Source organism: Leuciscus leuciscus (assembly GCF_965113295.1).
Source record: "Leuciscus leuciscus genome assembly, chromosome: 13".
NCBI lineage: Eukaryota > Metazoa > Chordata > Actinopteri > Cypriniformes > Leuciscidae > Leuciscus > Leuciscus leuciscus.
Window position 1 is genome coordinate 10,359,462 of NC_138737.1, and position 22,628 is coordinate 10,382,089.

Here is a 22,628-nt window from a genome sequence, read left to right on the forward strand (position 1 = left end):
AATCCTCCACTGTCAAATAAATGCAAATTTTTCGCACTGAGTCGACTAGCCTCTTATTTTAGCACTTGTTTTAATCACAGCGGTATTCAAAAGGACAGAGTTTATGAATGAGCGACTGAAGAAAAGACTTGAAAGCTTAAAAGCCCCCCTAGAAACTCACTTCACACTGATTGAAGCCAGTTTTCACCTGAATCTATGGTTTTTAATGCCTCTCGGCATCAGGTTTTTAGCCGTTTAAGAGCTGTTCTTTGTCCTCCCTTTCAATGTGGCCCTTTTCGGTGCACCTCATACTGTAAAGCAATCAGAAACTCCAGAGGGGATGTTTCCATATGACATCACCACCTCTTGACGATAGCCTCCAGATGGGTAAGCCATTTCACTTCATCTCGCTCTCACTTCTGAAGGGGAATCTTAGACATAAACCTCACCATCCTGACCAGCAGAATCAAGCTGAGTGGAAACCCCCGTTATTAAACGCCTAAATCTTCTGCTGGTGCAGTCATGTAACTTTGAAGTCGTTAAATTATTACATAATCGCTCTCGAGATGGATTCCGCAGAAGTGACGACTGACTTTAATTTTCATTTAAACATTTGGAAGATGTTAAGGTGTGTAAGGAGATGCCAGTTTGTCTTTTCATAATTCAAATTCGGACCTATTTTACCAAACACGAATCCAGTCGTATTAGCGTTTTTTTTTTAAACTGAACAGGTCTTTGGAAAACAGGTGGAGTGATTCTTCTGTCATAGATCTTTACTGATCATTTGTGGTAATGAAATGCCCTTCAGCCAAGCATAACATTTTTTAATACTTACTCGTCGTCTGGTGTTAACTGCACGGGTTCGTTGGTGAACTGCGTGTCAAAGTTTTCTAAACCGTAGTCGTCTGTGATCTGAGGTTTGAACGGTGGCGTCACCTGCTTCTGTTCCAGCTAGAAGAGACAAGAGAGAAAATGATCGATTAGTACAGAATCCACTCCAACATTACAATATCAAGACTCTGGATTAGACAAGACTATTTAATTATCTTCTATACTATGCCTTCCTCCCCACCCCAAAACACCAAAAAAGGAATCTAGTGAGCTGCCTTGCTGTCTACATTGCAGAGTTCAACAGTGAGGATAGTCCAATGGCCCAGGCTGAGTGTGAAAAAGTTTCAGGCCACGTAACTCTTTCCCGCATCTGATGGGATTTTCCCGCTGTCTGTGTTTTCACTGTTATACAGTAGGGGGGCGCTATTATGCATCTTCTAAAAGAGTACAGAATCTTCAGATTAAAAGGGATGTGAAGAAGAAGCAGAAACAAGCGATAGCATATGTAAGCAGATGCATATGTAAAATAATGCGATCATCTATAAATCCGCATAAAAATCTAAGCTGTCTAATGTTACAGAACGAAATGTCGACCCAGGACGAGCTATTTGACTGTGCAAGCTTTGGGGGTGTTGATGGACTCGAACTACTCGTTCTGAACCACATCCAGACGTAGTCTTTGACAAAAACACGATCTTCTATGCTTTTGGCTTAAAATTTTGCTTTTTTTATAAAGCTTGTTGAAAAATAAAGAATGCATGAAACTAGAATAAAACAGGCATTTTTTATTAAAAGCAGAATGTCTGTTCTTTCTTTTGATATATTGTATCTTCAGATATTCATACAACAAAATATTCTAGAGGCCATGAAACTGCTGTGAAAATGACCAAAAATGCTGGCGCTAGCTGGCAACCTTTTTCAAATATGCTGGTGGGGAAAGAGTTATGCCAGCTATGGCAAGTAAACAACTGAACTACTGGCCTAATCGAGCCAGGAGAAATAAATCCTTACTGAGCCCTTAATAGGTAGGTACCTTTTAAGACAGCATGCACTGAACTAATATCCTTTAGAGAATCATGTGGTTAGTTTAGCAACATGATAACAACAGACTCTATATATTCTTAAAAATAAATGTTCTTTATTGGCATCTATGGTTCCATGAAGAACCTTTAACATCAATGGAACCTTTCCATTCCACAAAAGGTTCTTTATATTCTACACACTTCACACAGTTGTGTTAAAAACACTGTTCACGGAAAAGTTCTGCACCGCAATTTCTGGTGTGGCACAAAATTAAATCTCGAGGAAGCAGTAGGCATATAAGCATAAAATACATTGGAAACAAAAATACAGGGGGAAACGAGTACATTTTAGATTAGAATTAAAGTTTTTATCGATACTTTTTGGTATTGAATGAAATACAAGATACAATTTATATTCAAAATGTCTCTCGACTCCTCCATCTTGGAAGGGAGCATAACGTTGCCTGACAATGTCCAGCCAAGAAGTTCATATTAAATGATTATATATTTTTTTAAAGTTGGACCAGATCATATGTGCCAATGTTTATGAGATTCCACTGTGACATCCACGTTCAAGTAAAAACACAAAAAAAGAGACAAAGCCATTTTTGTTTGTTCTCACAAGGCCACTAATATTCCATTACTTCCGGCATTAAAACACTCCAATGGCTCTTGTGTGAGAGTTCTGAAGTATTTAATAAAAGAGAATAAAGACAAAAAAGTGGAGAGGGATAAGGAGAGGAGTAATGGAGGGTAGAAAGAAGAAAAAATATGGACCACAGTATTAATTGTAGACTGAGGTTTGATGTTAAGCACTTGTCAGAACAGACCGATTCTCTGGACGCCAACACTATGGGTCAGATAAGGTTTGTTTTCACATGTTGGACTCTTTTTTTTCCTCGCTAACGTTCTCTGTGTGTTTCTGAGGACATGATCCTGCTGTGTTCCACTCCACGCCGATCTGCACAAACTGGAACAGATGGCCCTTCTTCTCTCCTTTCACTACTATCTCACTCTCTCTATTGAGTCTAATTCATGAGTCCAGCTTAATGTCTCTTGTGTCGGTCTGTCAAATGGCCGCAAATAGATTTTTACATTTATTAAAGAATGTGTGAGTAGTGAGCCGGAATATTCTGAGTGGTTTCTATGCAGTTACTAGGCTGTAGCATTTCTTCTGTTCTCTTACTTTCCAAATCATTTTCTGCCATTCTTCGATCACTACCGTTCAAATGTTTGGGGTCAGCAATATAATTTTTTTAAAGAAATTAATACTTTCATTTAGCAAGGACATATTAAATAGATCAAAGGTGACAAAAAATAAATGTATAATGATACAAAAGAATGAATCCTGGAAAAAGTATCTGTTTCCACAAGAATTTTAAGATTTTTAACATTGATAAAAATTTCTTGAGCACAAATCAGCCTATTAGAATGATTTTTGAAGGATAAGATGTGATGTAATGATGCTGAAAATTCTACTTTGCCATCACAGGAATAAATTACAATTTAAACTATATTAAAATAGAAAACAGTCATTTTAAATTGTAATAATATTTCACAATATAATTGTTTTAACTGAATAAATGCAACTATGATGAGCATAAGAGACTTTCAAAAACTATAGATCGGTTATGTATGTCATCCTACTCTTTCCCAAGAGCAATACATTCTGCTTTTGCATATGCATGGATTCCAGTGTAATGGCAAAACAAAAGTGTAGAGAGACATAACAGAGAGTTAAAGACGGCACACAGGGGAAAAAGAGATGTTAATTGGTGCCCAGCCGCCATGTGTGCGTGTTTTTTATTCCCGAGGCCATTGACTCCAGAGAGGCAGGCGTGACGCAGTTGGCTGCAACCTGCCTGGCGGAACATGCTAACGCTCGTCTCTGTAGCAGAAAACCAATTACACGCGCACACCCATCCAGATGCACAGAGACTCTTCTCACTGATGTGTGGGAGGGGATTATTCCCACACAGATCCTTCGCTAGTTCTCGCTTCCCGCCGTTCTCTCGCTCTCTCTGTCGGGGTCTGGCATCATCCTCTCCGAGAAAAAATGAACGTAAACTCACTGGTAATCTGCTAGGATGACATGGTGCTGATTGAAATCGGACACTATGGCTCCTTTGACACCTGGCATTAGCATGTTTTCTGTGATCGCATCACAATCGGATAGCACTTGATCTAATTAAAAATGGCAAAAATGCACCCATGCATGGTGATCTGATCACGGACTAACACATTTTTGAATCTGAAATGCATTTGACCCTATTGGATTTGTAATGCAAATGCGATTTTGTCACGATTCTGGTCACCAGAGACAAAAACAACAAGAACAGGGCCAAAGTCTCATTCCAAACCTGTATGAGTTTCTTTCTCTTTTTTTTTTTGCAGAACACAATTTTTTTTTTTTTTTTTTTATGTGAACGTACAAAATAAATCAATGGGGTCCTAAATAGCCTTGACTTTCACTTAAAAAAAAAAAAAAAAAAAAAAAACACAGAAAAGGATTAACCCAGTGGAGAACAACAACAAAAACACCTGTAACTACCCATCTCTAACACATACACATACATCTGCAGTCATACACTGAAAAAAACAATAAGTAACATTTACTCAATTTTTCTTTGGCAAGTTTTTTCTACAAATATTTCTTAAGTAAATTTCACGCGCATATTTTTAAAGTAAATTTCACATATGGAATAAAGTAAACTCTACTTAACTAAGTTAAGTGAAAGTAACAAAGAAAATAAGTAATTTTAACTTGGCTAGTAAAAGGTTGAATAATATTTATTTAGTTGTAGTTTCCTTTGCAATACATTTCACTCAAACAATACAACATTGAATTAAGTAATTGCATTACTTAATACCTAAATAATTAATACAATAGATATTGTGTAAGACAGCATATCTACTAATCAAACGTTAAGTGTCATGTGAACGCAGAGACCTCAATACTTGGTAGACAATACACAATGACGGTAACATTTGATGGATCGTTTTTGTGTTTGAGTAGAAAATGACCTCCAAATGGCACAAAATGGCAGGTTACTAATCCTAACAAAAAAAGCAATGATGAAACAGTGTAAATACAGTTTGAAAACAGTGAAAAATCAACCTCATTAATTATTCAAGGCCCAGTGCATGATGGGAACACCAGTATCAGAAAAGTAGAGTAATTTTACTTAATTTTATAACGTTGATATTTACGCTTTCATTTCTACACGCTTGAATTGAGTACAAATATAGAATTTACTTAATTGTTTTTAACTCTTGCCTGAACTAACTTTTTCATGTAAATTACATTGTTTTTTTCTGTAGTATTTACTTTACCACAAAATCATTTTTATCAGTGTAGGAATGGATAATTATTATTAATACATTAAAAAAACTGCAGTGGCAAAGCTGGCTGAAATAAAAATCACACGCACACACACATACACAATCATTGCCTGATCTCCGTGACAGCGAGCCACGGCTGTTCTGACTGTGTCTGTGTTCTAGAATAATAGAGAAAAGCTTGTTTCTTTCTATTCGCCACTAAAAAGAAAAAAGGAAAAAAAAGGAAACCAGGTCTGAATTACAATGATTAATTTAATTGAGCCAATTTGAATAAAATGCTTTCAAGACTTAATCTTTTAAGACTAAACAATGACTCTGATTTACAGTTGTGTCCTTCTACAAACATTAGAAAAGACCTTGATTTCACTGCAGCTGTGGATAAGAAAACAGGAAATCCACATACAAGATGATTATCTATGCTGGAGTGCTGTGGAATAGTCTGAAAACCAGACAAATTTGTCTAGAGTGTATATAAATATATAAACAAATATATAAATATCTATCTATCTATCTATCTATCTATCTATCTATCTATCTATCTATCTATCTATCTATCTATATATGTGCCGCCAAAATACATTTTAAATGCTACAAGTGAAATTATGCAAAAATAAATAAATCAATCAATAAATCAATGCATCAATCAATTTTGTGCTATATTTATGTATTTCAATTTGCAGTCTGAATATATACATGTACAGACAGTTCAGAAAAAGTATGTAAATAAACAATCACAGAAGATACACACACACACAGTGTGAAAGGTGAAAGAGGAATTACAATTGCTCTGTTACACACACACACACACACACACACACACACACACACACACACACACGCACACACACACGCACACACACACACACACACACACACAAACACAGATCCAGCGACTGTGTAAAACATGTTAACGCATTCATCATGCTCTCACCCAATCTCAAATAGACGTCTGTAGTATTTTCTTTGTCTCCAACTTGAGGAAGACACAAGCTAATTGAACGACTGTACATGTGGATGTGAGCTGAGGAGCCTCTGATTCGTACTGTGAAGAGTGAGACTGACTCCAAGTCAGGCTCTAAACCTGGCTCGTGATGTGTGGTGTTATCAAGCGCACAAGGTTCAGATGGATAGCATAATCCAGTTAGCTGGACTGGTAGGTGTTTTAACTACAGTACACCATCTGGTTACAAAAAGCATTCAAACTTAGCTGTTTTTGATGAAAAAGTTCCAAACAAACACACTTTTGGACCCCATTGTCCAGTATATATACTATTTATGTTGCCAAATGGGCCGTCAAATTCAAACAAGTCTCAGCAAAAACAAAGAACAGAGAGCTCATAGATACCAATTTCTCCCCACTCGAGGTTCTACATGCACCAGATCCAAAACTCTTGTTTCTCAGATGTGGACTTCCTGTTCAGCCTCCCCTGCTAAATCTGTCTTTACATGCTGGCGTCTATCCTCCAGGGCCCAACACTGCAGACGGTGTGAAGAGGATCTGTCTGAGCGGAGACGAGCTTTTACACCAGCGCTCAGTCTACCCCCTGCTTTCTCATTCAGCTCGCTCTCTATCACCGTCTCTCACCGTCTCAGTCCAACTCCCTCTTCTCATTCATCTCTCTCTCCTTTTCTCACTCTCTCCCACTTTGTCTCTCACTGTCTAAAATCATTTCCCTCTCCTCATTCAAGCCTTTCTCACTCTATCTTTTGCAATCTGCCTCACACTGTCTCTTTCACCCCCTCTGTCTCTCACTGTCTAAATCACAGTCCCTAAAGCAACACTGAAGCTTCGCTCATTTCACTAATCTGCACTCCATGACTTTTTCCTATATATATTTCCAATTTCCACGTTATTTCTCTCTGCCGTTTTCAAAATAGTTACAACACTCTCCGTAAACAGCTAGGATATGGGTGATTATTCAATAACAGGCATTTTAACTTTTTTTAATATATGAAGATTACTTTAAAACTCTTGGAAAAATAACAACACTCCTTCATCCTTTGAAAAGTAGCTAAAATAAAAGAAGTTTTGTTGTAAAAATGTAGTTTTACTTTAATATATTATAGGCCGTATAATTAATATAAAGTATTACTACAATCTTTTAATCCCAAAACATGAAAATTCATCATACAATTATTATATTTTGAAAAAGAGTAACGATAATAGTTAAACTCAAACTTTTATATTTATTAAAAATAATTAGAAATAAACTACAAATAATTCATTTAATGCAATTAGTTAAATAATAAATTATTAAATTAACTTTAATAATAAATATTTTAAAATATTTTGTGAAGTGTGAAAAAGTGTGACCAAAACAATTTAGTTAAATAGTGTTAGTTGAGCATACAAGAAAAATAAAAGGTATAGAGGTAAAGGTGTGTAAGTTAGATACATATTATGCTAGCTATGAAATTAGCCTTAACAAGACAAATTAATTCGCAATTTTATTCCATTTATTTATATTATTTCCATCACAGAATTTATAAAATACTATACAATTTGAAATGCTGTGGAAGCGACATCTGTTGGTTCAACAAAATTACATAAATGACGGCATTGTCCTGTGATATATGTACATCCACTGCAGGACATTTAATAAATGTGTGTTTTTAAAAAAGTTTATTTCTTGAAAAGGTGAAATGCACTCATAATTAAAGAAACACCTGTATATGGCATCTGGAAAAGCTGAAAGACAAGTTTCTCCTGACTCATCACAGGCAGGCGCCAGACACACACGTGTACGATAAATCATCAAAAGAAAGATGAATAGAAATATTTCTGCAATGGCAAGGTCAAACTGAAAGAAATACCACACAGCAGCGACAATATCCACTTGAAAAGGGTATATCAGTGTAGGCACAGAAATAGTTTAGACAGGCTACGAGCTTTCAGTTGAGCATCAAATCAATGTCTTCATTCACTCATGAGCAATTAACAACAAGTGTAGCGCAACCCCGTTTATTAGCGGAGCTCAGGGGGTTGTGTGCGAGTCTGTGTGTCCAAACTCATCCATTACGCTGGTAAAGTGGCAGAAAATCCCAGCAACTGAAGCATGGTGCGTTAGTGACAGAACTCTAGAGCGCATAATTTCCTTTCCACGTTGCCGAACTTCTGAGTGCACATCAGGAAATACACGGTGGACACGACCAGCCAACGCTAACCGCAATTACAGCTAACAAAACGTGACGGATCGCAGCTGAACGCCTGGCTGAGGACTCAGTTATGTGTAGATGTACAGTACAAGTACAGTGTCTCTGAGGCAAGTATGAGATGATATAGTGGGGAAAGAGCTAATTTGCTGCCTCTGCAGTTTTTATGACCCAGACTGAATCTGCATGCTGTTTTCAGACTCTCTGCGCTGATTTTCCATATCTGCAAAGATCTTCCACATTGTGACGCATTATTGATTGAATATTAAAAAACAATGTAGGGTGGGGTCTTGGCTCAATCCATCAGTTGTTGATGTAAGAAAGGGACGTGGTTTATGCAGAGAAAATTATAAGAGATGTCCAGCATACGTCACCGGAGATAAGTCTGTCGTTTCACCGGAAGATAATAAAATAATAAATAATTTAATAAAAATGAAGCATATGCATGGATGAATACTAAAGATTTGGGTGACACATTTGTGATTTATAATGACCTAAAATCTATAATAAATTGCTGAATGTTTTTGTTTTGTTAACTTTTATGGTATCTAAAACATTTGAAATCCCTGACAACTATTTTGTATACTGGATATAAAGAATATATACCTTTAAAAACCGCCATCCTTTTGTAACAACATCCTTTGGGAGGGTTCAAGCCTTAATTTAGGTGGGTCATAAGCCCACGATCCCTCTAATTTGTACCCTAAACAAATTCAAAATCAACATGAAATATTGTTCCCATTTGACTTCTGTAACGCGTATCGTGATATTCGATTAAATAAAAATGTAGACGGGACTTGGTTTTATCCATTGAACACTGACTGGAACTTGAATAAAGGCCATTACAGACCAGAATGGAGCCAGGTGGTTATATTACAAATATATATTACAAAGACAAGCTTTTTCTTCCTCTTCTTTGGAACAACATGCACATGGATTTAGAAAGCAAACTGGGTCTATTTTGATATCATGTTGACAAAATTTTTAAAGTGCTTAAAAAGAAGCTGTAAAAGAATACAAATCGAACATTGCGTACTAATTAATTACCTAATTTACCTGATTTTTTTAACGACATGATTGCATGATGGGAGTTTAAATTCTATGGAAATAAAAATAAAAACTTCAGAATTCAACAGGTGCAGATTCTGTGTGCAGCCTGAACATGACATGAGTCTTCTCTACCTCTCTTTATTGCACCTAAAGTCTTCCTCTTACACATACTAATTCATTCATTACACACACACACACACACTCTCTCTGCAATTCCTGAATATTGTATGCTCTCTCACTGACTTTCATGTTTCAGCATTGTGTGCATCATTTATACCAGACCAATTAACATCCCCCCTTAAACCTTGTGCCGCTTCAGCAAAGGCTGAATCTCATTTGATATTCTCTTTCATTTCTGCTGCTTGTACGGAGGATAACACCCACCTATCACTGACCACACACTACATCCCCTCTTCCAAAAGTGTAGTTCATAAACAACTGCTATAAGCCTTGCTTAAACAGTCTCATCTAGTAGTATTTTCTATTGTTGTTGTTAAAGCTGATTCAGTTTTTGGTCAGTACTTTAAACCAGATCCTCTGGGATAACTCCCATTGCAACTTTTATTTTAAAAGTGCTCTTAATATGTTATATTAAAAGTTCCTAATTTTGTTTTGGAGGTCTCCCTACAATAGATTTACATGCATCCAAATTTTCTCATAACATACATTGCAGCATTATTGCTCTTCTCTAAACAGTCTGGTCTCTCTAAACCTGCTCTGATTGGTCAGATGGCCCAGTCTGTTGTGATTGATCTACCGATTACAGGACGTGCCGGAAACAAAATGTCCATTTCTGAATTTCAGCTCCGGACGCTTCCTCGGCACTTGTATACACAGTGATACGAACAGTAATGATGGCGTCAGTCCAATACCCTATCAATTCGAGCCTGAGTCCTCATCCTTTGAAAGTGCATGCAAGTGGATTTGTGCTTTGTCGATTTGTGTTTCGACATGTTGACAACACAAAACAAACTCGTCCGCACTGTTTTAGGGTGGGCCAAAGTAAACGTTGTTCACGGGCAGACCATAGGCTGGCATTGTGCAAATTTGTTACAAACCTACATAGGTTTGTACAGGAAGAAAGACTGGAATTATTGATGACTCGTTTCAGGCAGTTCAGAATCGGTTTGTTCTTTTTGGAGACAATGGGCCCTATCTTGCACCCAGCGCAAGTGACTTTGTACACCGACTCATGTATCATTCCTATTTTGCACCCGCGCAAAGCGGACTTTTCCCTCCACAGAAGCACGTCGGTAAGTTAGGAAATACACTTGCGCTCCCGGGGGCGGTTCAGCGCAAAGAGGAGGCGTGTTCCGGCGCAAACGTTCCTTCTTGCTATTTTGCAGGTTTAGAAAACAATTGCGCCACTAACCAGGAAAAAATAGTTTAAAATCAGTGGCGCATAGCCATGTTATTCATATGCTATTTTAAGGGCGCATGCTTGGCCATAATCAATGTAGCGTGTGCACAACGCGCATACACTTTGATTCTCTCATCTACACAGAAGCGGCAGTTTTCATTTTTGCAAATCATACATTATTACGATAGATAGATAGATAGATAGATAGATAGATAGATAGATAGATAGATAGATAGATAGATAGATAGATAGATAATTTATTATAAAAGCATACATCTAGCTTACACATTTACCCAAATTATCATACGCCTGTTTAACCGAAGTTAATTTGGGTGGGTTTCTCCATTTCAATGTAACTTCTCTCTTTTACGGCCGTGACGAGAGCGTTGCTCTCCTTGGCTGTGAACCGCTCCTGGCGCGCGTCTGGCAAATCCGCCGTTACAATAGCAATCCGCTATGGAAAAAGCGCATCTGCTCTTAAAGGGAATGTGAGCTGACGCTCTGATTGGTTTATTTCACGTTACGCCCAAACCACACCTATGAATAATGAAGCTACTTCAGACCAACCCATTTTAGATTTGCGCCTGGCGCAAGAGTCATTTATCCCGCCGGGAAAATAGCAACAGCGCCGAGACCCGCCCACAAAGTTACTTGCGCTTTGCGCTTGACACTTGCGTTTCAGATCGTTAAAATAGGGCCCAATAACTCCATTTATCGTGCACTTTGATCTTGAAAATGTTTCAGACCTTTTACATTCACAAACAACTATATAACACACTACTTGAAAGGAAATACCAAATGCCATGAAAAAATGTACACTACGTTTGATGACACTAATTTTAAGCATGGGGGAAAACAAGAGTAAAGATATCAGAGCCAGCCAAGCAACTTCCATTAGTGCTTAAACAGTCTCTCCATATATTAAAAAGTGACAAAAAGCCTACCTGGTCCCAGTCTATGCTTCTGAAGAACGTATGAGCCTTGATGTCTGTGAATCCGGTCTGAACTTGGCATCCCAGCCTCTCTTTCGGGTCCTGAACAGAACACACACCCTATTAATAACACACCTAACAAAAGCCAGATCTGGTGTAGAGAACTTCAAAAACATGAAACCTAATTTAATGTCCTCTTTATTTTAGAAGACTGGAGTTTAACCCAAAACACATTCACTAGTGCATACGTTATCTTGTGCTCTGAGATTTTAGATGAGGATTCAGGGGTCTTGGAGCGACTCGCTGCGCTGATCTTGGCTCATTTAATCCCAATGAATCAGGCAGTGGCTAAGAGGGCTGATAACACTGATTACAGGCTGCTGTTGAGTTTGAGGAACCCCAGAGCTTCAATAAACGCAATTTGTCTTGACGATTAAAGGAAAACGCTTCATTATTCATAGATTTAATCAACAGACACGCACACAGGCAAACGAAAAGAAGTGTGCGCACCCTCAAGAGATCAGTTTCATCTGGAGGATGATGACCCTCCTAATTATAGCACATATATTTGTTCAATCAGAGGCAAACTGTGTGCACGTTTGTGTAGAGTTAAGACCCTCATTTATAAACCTCAGTGTGCAATGTTCATGAATTATGGCATTTTTTTCCCTAAGAGCCTGTTTGTTTCTCATCCATTTTTCTTGTGTAATGGAGCGTAATAGTGATCAAGTTTTCAGCAGAAAAAGAAGAAACTACTCATTATGAAAATAATTTGAAGATGTAAGATGTAATTGAATCAGTCTGGCCAATACCAGTACTGTCTTTGTTTATAGTATATAATAATATGCAAATATAATAAAAAAATATATTATACTGTACATACCTTCATATACACACTGTTGCAACACTTTACAATAAGGTTTAATTTGTTAACGTTAGTTAATGTATTACCTAACAAGAACTAACCATGAGCAATACATTTTTTACTGTATTTGTTCATCTTTGTTAACGTTAGTTAATACAAATACAGCTCTTTATTGTTTGTTCATGTAACTTCATGGTGCATTAGCTAATGTTAACAAATACAACTTTTGATCTTAATAATGTATTAGTAAATGTTGAAATTAACATTAAGATTAATAAATGCTGTAGAAGTGCAGTTCATTCTTAGTTCATGTTAACTAATGTAGTTAACTAATGAAACCTTATTGTAAAGAGTTTTATATATATTTATTTATTTATTTATTTATTCAAATAGGTTATTTATTCGAATAGAAAGAATCAAGCGTACCACTGACTTAACTGACATAATTTTTAGAAAAATATTAAGTGAAATATTTTACAAAATATACAGAATATAAAACAGAATAGGTAAAATATTACAATACTTCAAAAAATCTATTTATTTCTTATGATGCTATAGCTAATGTTATTATGTTATTTTTATTGAAATCAGTATGTAAACAGTTTTTTTATTTTTATTTTATGAAGTTGAAATCACACTGACTTACAATATGGCTTCGATAGAATCATGACCTTGGAGTTCATGAAATGTTGAACTGTTTTTACAGAATTTTTTAATCACAGCACCTTACTTGGTGCAGGCACATGCACTACTAGTTTATTCAATAGCACTAATAATATAATTTTACTGAATGGGATTGTTCCGTATAACCTCTTTTTCTCATCTCCTTGTGTTTTGCAAAAACATGACAGCTGTATTGCACTCTCCAGTGTTCATTCACGTACCAAGTACATTCTGTTCTCACCTTGTTCAGAAAACCTTTCAGCACACTCGCAGCCTTGACAGACAATGACCTGGGAATCCGTATCGGCTTCTCCAAAATTACTGAAAGAGAGAGGGGAAAAAGACAGAAGATAAAAGAGTATGAGTCATTCTTGCAGAGTATGCCCGTCGTGTTGTGCGGCAGTGTCAGAGAGAGAGACAGGCTTTAACCCACACACACAAAATCTCTCGCTCATACACCCACACACTACAGACGCCTGAATAAGCCCTTCGATATTCAATCAAAGACTCAAAAGATTCCTCCCCGCTCCATGTTTATTTCTGTAAATTCATAAAATTCTGTCGCGGTGTTAAGTGGATTTAAAACACCCCACAAAAAGTTTGAAAAAAATGTCTTTTTAATACGTCTCATCCCAGCATTTTTGGATTTCTTTTACAGTTGCGTATCTTGGGCAACCGTCCAGAAGTAAAGCCTGTTAAATTTCATCTCTCTCTCAAAGACGGGAGTGTAGACGAGCGTTTATCTTTCCCCTCTCTGAATGCCACATCCCCTGTTTGTTTTCTTTTCCAAATGAAAAGCTAAAGGGATTTAGGTCTTGCAGGGGCTCTGCCCTGCTGCTGTGACGCGGTTTGGACGGCGGCCCGAAAGCGGCTAAAGTGTTGGCTCGGCGGTGGCAGCATCTGCCCTGCTCCTGGGTGGGCGGCGGAGCGCCGTGTAGGGCCGGGGGGAGGTTGGACCGGGACGACGCTGCAGCATATGGACGAACTGAGGTTTGGATTGGGGGAACGGAGTTCCGGTTGTGGAGAGAGATCCAGGTTCATGTTGTGTGTGTCTGTATGAACGAGAGTGATCCAGGAGCACGCTGCCCTCACGGCTGGAGCACCAGAAAACAGACAGGGAAGCAGATGACCACACACTCTCTGCTCTGGAGATGGAAGGGAGGCGAGGAAAGGGGGGATGAAAGAATGTCTCGTTAAGGAATGGCACACATGCTGTGAAGGGCTCAGCAATACATATGAACATATCATCGCTGTCGGGCGGATATGTCTCCAAAAACACTACTTTCAAGGAAATGGAAAAAAACACTGTATTTTTTAAAATATTTGGCTTTATAAGTGGCTTTATATATGGTCAGACACTTGAATCTGTCATTATATTATTAAAATTTTACCACAATAAAGCTGAAATGGACCAGCGAATTTTAGGGAATTTCGGACATAATGTGTTTTGTCCGTCATTAGAACGGCCTGAGGCAGCAAGCACATCGCATTGCGTTTTCATCAATGTACACGTTATAACATTTTCAGTAGCTATGTGGGCACTCAGCAAAATCTCATGTTATTAAAAAATAAGTGCTAGATACAGACTATCTAAGACTGTATTGGCTATGACTCGATGAAAAAATGCATCTATCGATGACTAAGACATCTTCTACACTCTTCAAATACATAAAAAATTATATATATATATATATATATATATATATATATATATATATATATATATATATATATATATATATATATATATGCAACAAGCAGAGACGGTCCAAACTGTGTGTGCACTTCATTCATGATAGAGGCGGGTGGAGTTATGGCGTTTTACCAACAGTTTGAGGATCCAATGGAGATACAAGGTTTAGTCACAAGCTCTTAATCTCAAGTTTAGTCACCTCTTAATACTTTTCTTTGCTTGGATACTTGCAAAACCACAAACAGATGTAAACGGTGACCAATAGTATGAGTATGTCCAAAATGAACACCCAACAAGCGCCAAATGGAAGAAAAATTTGGCTTTGGCGAATAAATAAAACTTCCGTAATACATGGTTTACACTGAACTATTGAATTTAACTAAACGTTGAATTCACAAGTGGTCACCTTGGAAGAGATATTCCTCTGTGTTCATGTCAGGATTGTCAGTGATGATGTCGAAGGGAGATCGACCTGCCATCATTTCAAACATGAGCACGCCCAGGGCCCACCAGTCTACACTAAACCCTGAGACACAGAAAAAGAAGAGTTCAATCTTTATCAATAGGGATTCACATAACACTAAATATAAACATTTTACTATGTTACTTAGGATTGTGCAGCATTGACAGCAGGGGATGTATGGATTCATGTAGTCACACCTACCGTAATCCTCACCCCTCAGGATCTCTGGGGCGATGTAGTTGGGCGTCCCACAGAATGTGCTGGTGGTGTCACCTGGTCTGATTCCCTCCTGAAACAAAATCTGGTATGAGTTCTACCCTGTTTTAACAGTATTTTTTGACTTATTGAGAGATACATCTATGGCTACTTCTATTTGTGATTAGTATCAGGTTCTACCTTGCACATGCCATAGTCTGTAAGTTTGATATGGCCATCCTGGTCCAATAGTACATTGTCCAGTTTTAAATCCCGGTAAATAATGCCCTTCTCATGCAGAAAATTAAGAGCGATGCAAATTTCAGCAGCATAAAATCTGCAGGAAACAGGAAAAAATAAGTCAGTGGTAAGACTCGCCATTTTAAAACATACAGATGAGGACTAATTGAAGATGAATTGTTGATTTCCACATTTAACACACAACCGTTCAAAAGTTAAGGGTCGGTAAGATTTGTTAATGTTAATTATCAAGACTGCATTTATTTGATAAAACTATATAGTAAAAACAGTACAATTGTGAAATATTATTACAATTTTAAATAACTGGTTTCTATTTGAATATGTATTTAAAATTCTTGTGATGCAAAGCTGAATTTTCAGCATCATTTCTCTAGTTTTTTTTAGTCACATGATCCTTCAGAAATCATTCTAATACACTGATTTGCTGCTCAAGAAATATTTCTTATTGATATATATATTACCAGTTGGGCTGCTTAATATTTTGTGGTAATTCTGTGATATATTTGTATCCTGATTCTTTAATGAATATAATGTTCAAAAGAATGACATTTATTTAAAATAGAAATCTTTTGTAAGATTATAATTGTCTTTACTGTCACTTTTGATCAATTTAATGTATCCTTGCTGAATAAAAGTATAAATTTTTTGTCATTTTAGTTTGTTTCGTATGATTCTGTTTCATGTTTTCATAAAATGAAAATATTTTTTAACTCTTCATAAATTAAATTAATGTTGCTACTACTGAGTGCAAGTTCTAGGCCTTGTCTTTACTGTCAATTTAATGCTTTGATAATTGAATGTCCTTGCTGAATAAAAGTAATAATTTATAAAAAAAATGTTAAAAAAATCTTACTGACACCAAACTTTTAAATAGTAGTGTACAAGGCTTTATATTAATACATTTGAGACCATGTGTCAACCAATCAGAATCAAGCATTCAACAATGCTGAGGTACTATAATCTGTACAATAAATGTGTATAATAATCTGTTCTTTAGCATCCTTTACTTGTATGACCATTAGCGATGTGACAAGCGTCCAGTGACAAGCAATTTCTTGAAATTAGCATTGCATATACTAGCAAAAAAACTGTGGAATGTTTTTTTTTTACACTTTAGTGTTCAGTTAAGTAGACTGGGATGTTGACCAATGACATTTCACAGTGGGCTACCCAGCACAATGTCGCTTATAAGGAAAAAAACAACTGTCAATATAATGTAAAGTCAACATATTTGTGAAATTGACAGAACATTAGATAAACATGTATATATATATTTTTTTAGCCTTTCCCAAGCAGGAGCTGTGCATCTAACTGTCTCAACCCTGTCTAAAGTTAGAAGAAAAAAAAGAAGAAAAAAAAAGAAAGAAAGAAGGTGTTCAAAGTAGGAAAAAATGAGCGGTGACATTTCCGATCAGGTTTCACGTCTGGCATTCTGAATCGTGTGCTTCATGTCGGCGATCAGCAAAGGCTCGTGAGACCTTTAGGAGCAACTCATGAATATTTAGGCTCATTACTCGTAATTAGCATGTGGATTTGCATATGTGTGGTGTGCCGGACGCATATTGATAGGACCGGTCGGTGTGAGCTTGACTCAAATAATTAGCCAGCGTTTGATCTCAGTTTATCAGACGTGTGAAAGGGGGCATTTCAACAGCGCTCAGATCAGTCGCTGTAACAGGATTCACATCATCTAACAGAGTAATATAGCCTAACAGAAGTGTATGAGATCTGCATTCAAACCAAGGGCGTGGCTTTAGTTCAATCATTAGCACGGACAATTTCAAGTTAATAAAACTACACAGATGAATCGTGCTGTTGAAGACAATCTGCGATGGTGCAAGAGTGAATGCCATGAGCCTAAAACTTGTGCATTTTTATTTGTATAAGAATTTTCTATTTGAATCATACAAAACAAAAAAATATTTTAATTGTATTTCTGAACAAATAATGCAGCCTTGATAAGAATAAGAGACTAAAACATTACATTTCAAATACATAAAAAAAATCGTATACCGACCCCAAACATTTGAACAGTAGTGTCCATTTATTTTGCTATCATAACTATATACTATTAAGGGCCGTTCACACCATAAACGATAACTTTAAATTCTCTTTTTATGCTCCCTGGTTATGGAACGAACTGCAGAGTATAATAATGTTAGAAAAACTCCCCTCTTTAAAAGTTTTAAAAAATCTCTTATGGACCAATTTAAAGGAAACCTGTGCATGTTTTGTTAAGTAGCTTATGAGTGCTGGGTAAAATTGTATGTAAGATTTTTAGTTTTATGTTTGTATGTTGTTTATGTGAAACTTTTTGTGCTGCCATTTTGGCCAGGACTCAAAGAGATTTGATATCTCAATGGGACTATCCTGGTAAAATAAAGGATACATAAATATATATATATATAAAAAAAAAAAATATATATATATATACATATATAACGATAAATACACCCCAACAGACGATATCGTTTTGTTTATTCTAAGCACTTGCTTGTCTGTCACTTTAAATGCTCGAGCTTGTTACAGCAGGATGATTCTGATTGGCTGTCAATGTTTTTATTGTTCATCACCTGAATAAAAAAGGTTTGAAAGTGATTCCAACAATATTGTTTCTCTGTGCCGTTATCGTTATAGCTGTGGTGTGAACTCTGCTATTCTTTAATATTGAGAAAGATTTTTAGCTCTATGGGCCCTATTTTAACGATCTGAAACGCAAGTATCAAACGCGAAACGCAAGTAACTTTGTGGGCGGATCTACGCAAATCTAATCTAAAATGGATTGGTCTGAAGTAGCTACATTACTCATAGGTGTGGTTTGGGCGTAACGTGCAATAAACCAATCAGAGCGTCATCTCACATTCCCTTTAAGAGCAGGCGCGCTTGTTCCATGGCGGATTGCTATTATAAATGGCGGATTTGCCAGGCGCACGCCAGGAGCGGTTCACAGCCGAGGAGACCGACGTTCTCAAGACAGAGAAGTGACATTGTATGGGGATGGGAGAAACACACCCAAATTATCTGTGTAGATGAGAGAAGAAAAGTATATGCGCTTTGTGTACACGTTACATTATGCTCAAGCATGCACCCTTAAAATAGCATCTGAATAATGCACCACTGACTTTAGACTAGGTTTTTCCTGGTCTGTGGTGGAATTGTTTTCTGAAACTGCAAAATAGCACCAGGGAACGTTTGCACCGGAACACGCCTCCTCTTTTCGCTGAACCGCCCCCAGGAGCGCAAGTTCATTCCCTAATTTACCGACGTGCGCCTGTGGAGGGAAAAGTCCGCTGTGCGTCGGGTGCAGAATAGGAATGATACATGCGTCGGTGTACAAAGTCAATTGAGCTGGGTGCAAGATAGGGCCCTATATCTTAATCGTTATCTTTAAAATTATTGTCCTTGGTGTGAATGGGCCTTTAGTCTATATGGTATTATCTATATATTTATAGTTGCTGCTGAACAGACCTGCAACCCATTTTTTGGCTAGCAAACCACCAGTTGAGAATTTTTCATCTAGTGAACTACTTCATTGGAACTCATTGTTACTTTTCTTCTTCACCCATCCATCCATCCATCCTATCCCACATAAAATTAGGCCTAATCTAAATGGAAAATATCAAATCAATCAATCTTTTTTTATTTTTTTATTGCACATACCTGGCATGTTCCTCTGGAAGCTTCCGCTGCCTCTGCATATGGAACATAAGATCTCCTCCATTCACATACTCAATCACTAGAAACAGCCTGAACGGAGAGCAGGAGACATTCATCATTTCTTTATAGTTTTTTGTTTCAGATGTGCTGTATGTGAGAGATATACTGGCTACACTGTACGTTCACACTACGTTTGGTCATGAAAAGATTGACAACCATGTTCTATAACAGAGACCTTAAATTTTCCAGTCGATTTACAAAACTTGTGCGTTATTTCTCACTATTGTTAGTACTGTCAACCTCTCAAGTTATGAAAAACAGCAGTAAATAGTGATATTGTGCAGATGAACAGCTAGAAGAAAAAAAAATCCTGTTAAGAGTTTCGGTGGAAGAGAAAGAAAAAAGCTTTGGCTGCATTTCAGAGGGAATGAAGACAGCAGGATTGTTCCAAAATGCCCAAAATAGCTCAGAAGAAAAGACACAATATTTACTATCATTATCTGTTGCCATGGTTACAGGCTGTAAACATGGCTATCACCATTGACTGGTTTCCTGTTCATACAGACATTATTTGATCCGCTCATACCTGCAGTTTTATGTGCAATTTGAATGGCAAATCTGTGAAAAAACACGGTTGTCAATCTCAAACGCTGATTTTGTGAATACAGCCATAGTTGAACAAAAACATCCATTGTGATTTATTGTTTCATATTTTATGACTTTTTCTCGTGGCAAAGATTTCTTATTTTAAGTGTGCTATTAAAGCTTTGGTGAAATACATTCTCCTCTTACCGGCTTTCTGTCTGAAAGCAAGAGTGAAGTCCCACTAAGAATGGATTGGTCGATGCTTGTTCAAACACATGTTTCTCTGTCTGGACCCAGTCAATGTCCTACACCAGGAGAAAAAAGAGAGAGAGAGAGAGAGAGACATTTGCCTTATCATGAATAATGAACTGCAAATGATCATGACAGGAATCTGTTTCACTGCTTTCTAAGAATTAGAGGAGAGGACATTATGTTTCACCGCCTCTACTGGGGGACTATTTCAGGATAAAGAAAAAAACAAGCCTGTGTGTTTTCTGAGAAAAACCTCATCTATTGATCGTTTAACAGCGGAAAACACTTGGCACTATTGCATGCTGTCACTTTGGGGAGTCAAATCTCAGATTTAAAAGAAGAAAAGCACCTTTCTCTTCTTCTTTAAAAAGTGCAGAAAGGAAAGACAACAGAGAAAAGAGAAACAGACATGTAAATAAATCACAAGATAAGCCATTAAAGGTATATATTGTACAGTATCTTTCAAATGTACACCTAACACTCATTTTCTATCTGTCAGAAGCAAGATTACACTTTCGTTTCACAGAACCGTCCAGACAGGATGTTACAAAACATCTGTATTGAGAATGTCTCTGGGTGTGAAGACACGGCTCAGTGATGTGTTGATAAAGTCAAGTATTTTTGTTCTGTCAACACTTTAACATTAAGCAACACTTGTAATCAGCTCAAAGAACTCCGGAGAACGTCTGTTACTCAATAACTAAAGTTGAAAAATGACAATGAGCGTCTTTTGAGAGGCTACGGGTGAGATGAGACATCTCAGCCCAAACAAACACTTTGTTTTTCTATCATGTCTGGACGTTTTCATTGGCGAATACAGTTTTTAAACCAAGCTAATGATGTTTTCTATCCCCTGACCTTATACTTAACACTAACAGACACTTGTATGGATTTTTATTTATTTTAATTAGCATATTTAATATGTTATGTGCTCTTCCTCATGGGACTTTTGGCCCCACAATGTAGGCAAAACAGTATCCACACACACACACACACACACACACACAGTCGGATTTCCAAAACCAGAACAATTTAATTTCCTGGACGAGTGGAAAACAGATTACAGGAAAGCAGTGTCAGCATAAAGACATGAAGAGAAACAGATGATATACTGTATGTTAATTTTCTCTCTTCCTACATTTCTCCATCTTTCTTTGTTTTCTTTCTCTATCTTACCATCTTTCTCCCCTCAATGGAATAGCCAATCGTTCTGCTATCAGCCTATTGAGAACATTAATATTTGTCTTGTCAAATAACACTGACTTCTCACCTCTAACATAGTATGTTTCCAGTATAATGCATTATTTTATTATCATTGAGATACTATTATTTATTTTAGTAAATGTTGTTGTATTTTGTTGTTTTTATCAGTTTATGTCAATATAGTTTTTTTTTATCATTATTTATTTCACTTTTAGTTTGAGTTATTTTACAACATCAAGTCAAACTAAACCAAAATTTACATTTACGCATTTGGCAGACGCTTTTATCCAAAGCGACTTTGCATTATCCTATACATTTATACATAGGTATGCGCAATCCCCTGGGATCGAACCCACAACCTTGCGTTGTTAACGCAATGCTCTTACCACTGAGCTACAGGAAAGCATAAAATGAGAAATGTTGCTTTGACAACTAACTGAAATAAAATACGTTTCTGTTTTTTATATTATTAACTATTCAGTTAATGTTTATTTTAATAAATGATTTTTTTTTTACTTTTTAATTTTGGTTAACTATAATAAGCCCTATTGTAATCGACAAATAACGGGTATTAATTAATTCATTAATGTTGTTCATCATCAGGATTTTAAGCTAAAATTAATATGAATGTATTATAGGGAAGTGTATTTTAAGTACTGTGACTAGTCAGCATTTTTCTAAGTTTTTTAGCGTTTTTAATTTTTAACCACCTTAATAGTCTGCAGTTTATTCATGCACAAAATGAGGTGCATAAATGCATATATGATAATCAGACAAGAATTTGAAAAATGTTGTCTAAAATAATTTTTGATAGAAAACAGATAGTTCCAGTCCTGGATGCTGACAGGTCAATACAGCATTCTAGCCAAGCTAAAATAAACACAATAGTAGCAGATATGCAAAACACATGTTTGACCAATAGCTATGGTGTATTATACGTATATTACTGCACAGTATCCATAGAGAAAAAACTATTATCCTTAGTTTACTTGTAATATATATATTTTTTTGTAATGCCTTTATAGAAGCAAAATACTTTAAATGTACGACTTTAAGACCTTTTTAAGACCTGCGCAAATAAAATGAATACATTATTCCCATACATAATAAACTCATACAATC

At 36.7% G+C, this 22,628-nt stretch overlaps 1 protein-coding gene across 3 annotated transcripts in view; it reads right to left on the reverse strand.

Annotated features, from left to right (window-relative positions):
- The window catches only part of prkcz (protein kinase C, zeta), a 114,660-nt gene that overhangs the window by 10,186 nt on the left and 81,846 nt on the right, over window positions 1-22,628 (reverse strand). For all 3 annotated transcript variants that reach the window (XM_082188295.1, XM_082188297.1, XM_082188296.1), the window contains 8 exons: window positions 20,259-20,356; window positions 19,470-19,556; window positions 15,750-15,885; window positions 15,555-15,642; window positions 15,297-15,416; window positions 13,439-13,518; window positions 11,682-11,771; window positions 815-930 (listed from right to left, as the gene is read on the reverse strand). In XM_082188295.1, coding sequence (XP_082044421.1) covers window positions 815-930; window positions 11,682-11,771; window positions 13,439-13,518; window positions 15,297-15,416; window positions 15,555-15,642; window positions 15,750-15,885; window positions 19,470-19,556; window positions 20,259-20,356 — 815 coding nt within the window. The remainder of the gene's footprint in view (window positions 1-814; window positions 931-11,681; window positions 11,772-13,438; window positions 13,519-15,296; window positions 15,417-15,554; window positions 15,643-15,749; window positions 15,886-19,469; window positions 19,557-20,258; window positions 20,357-22,628) is intronic.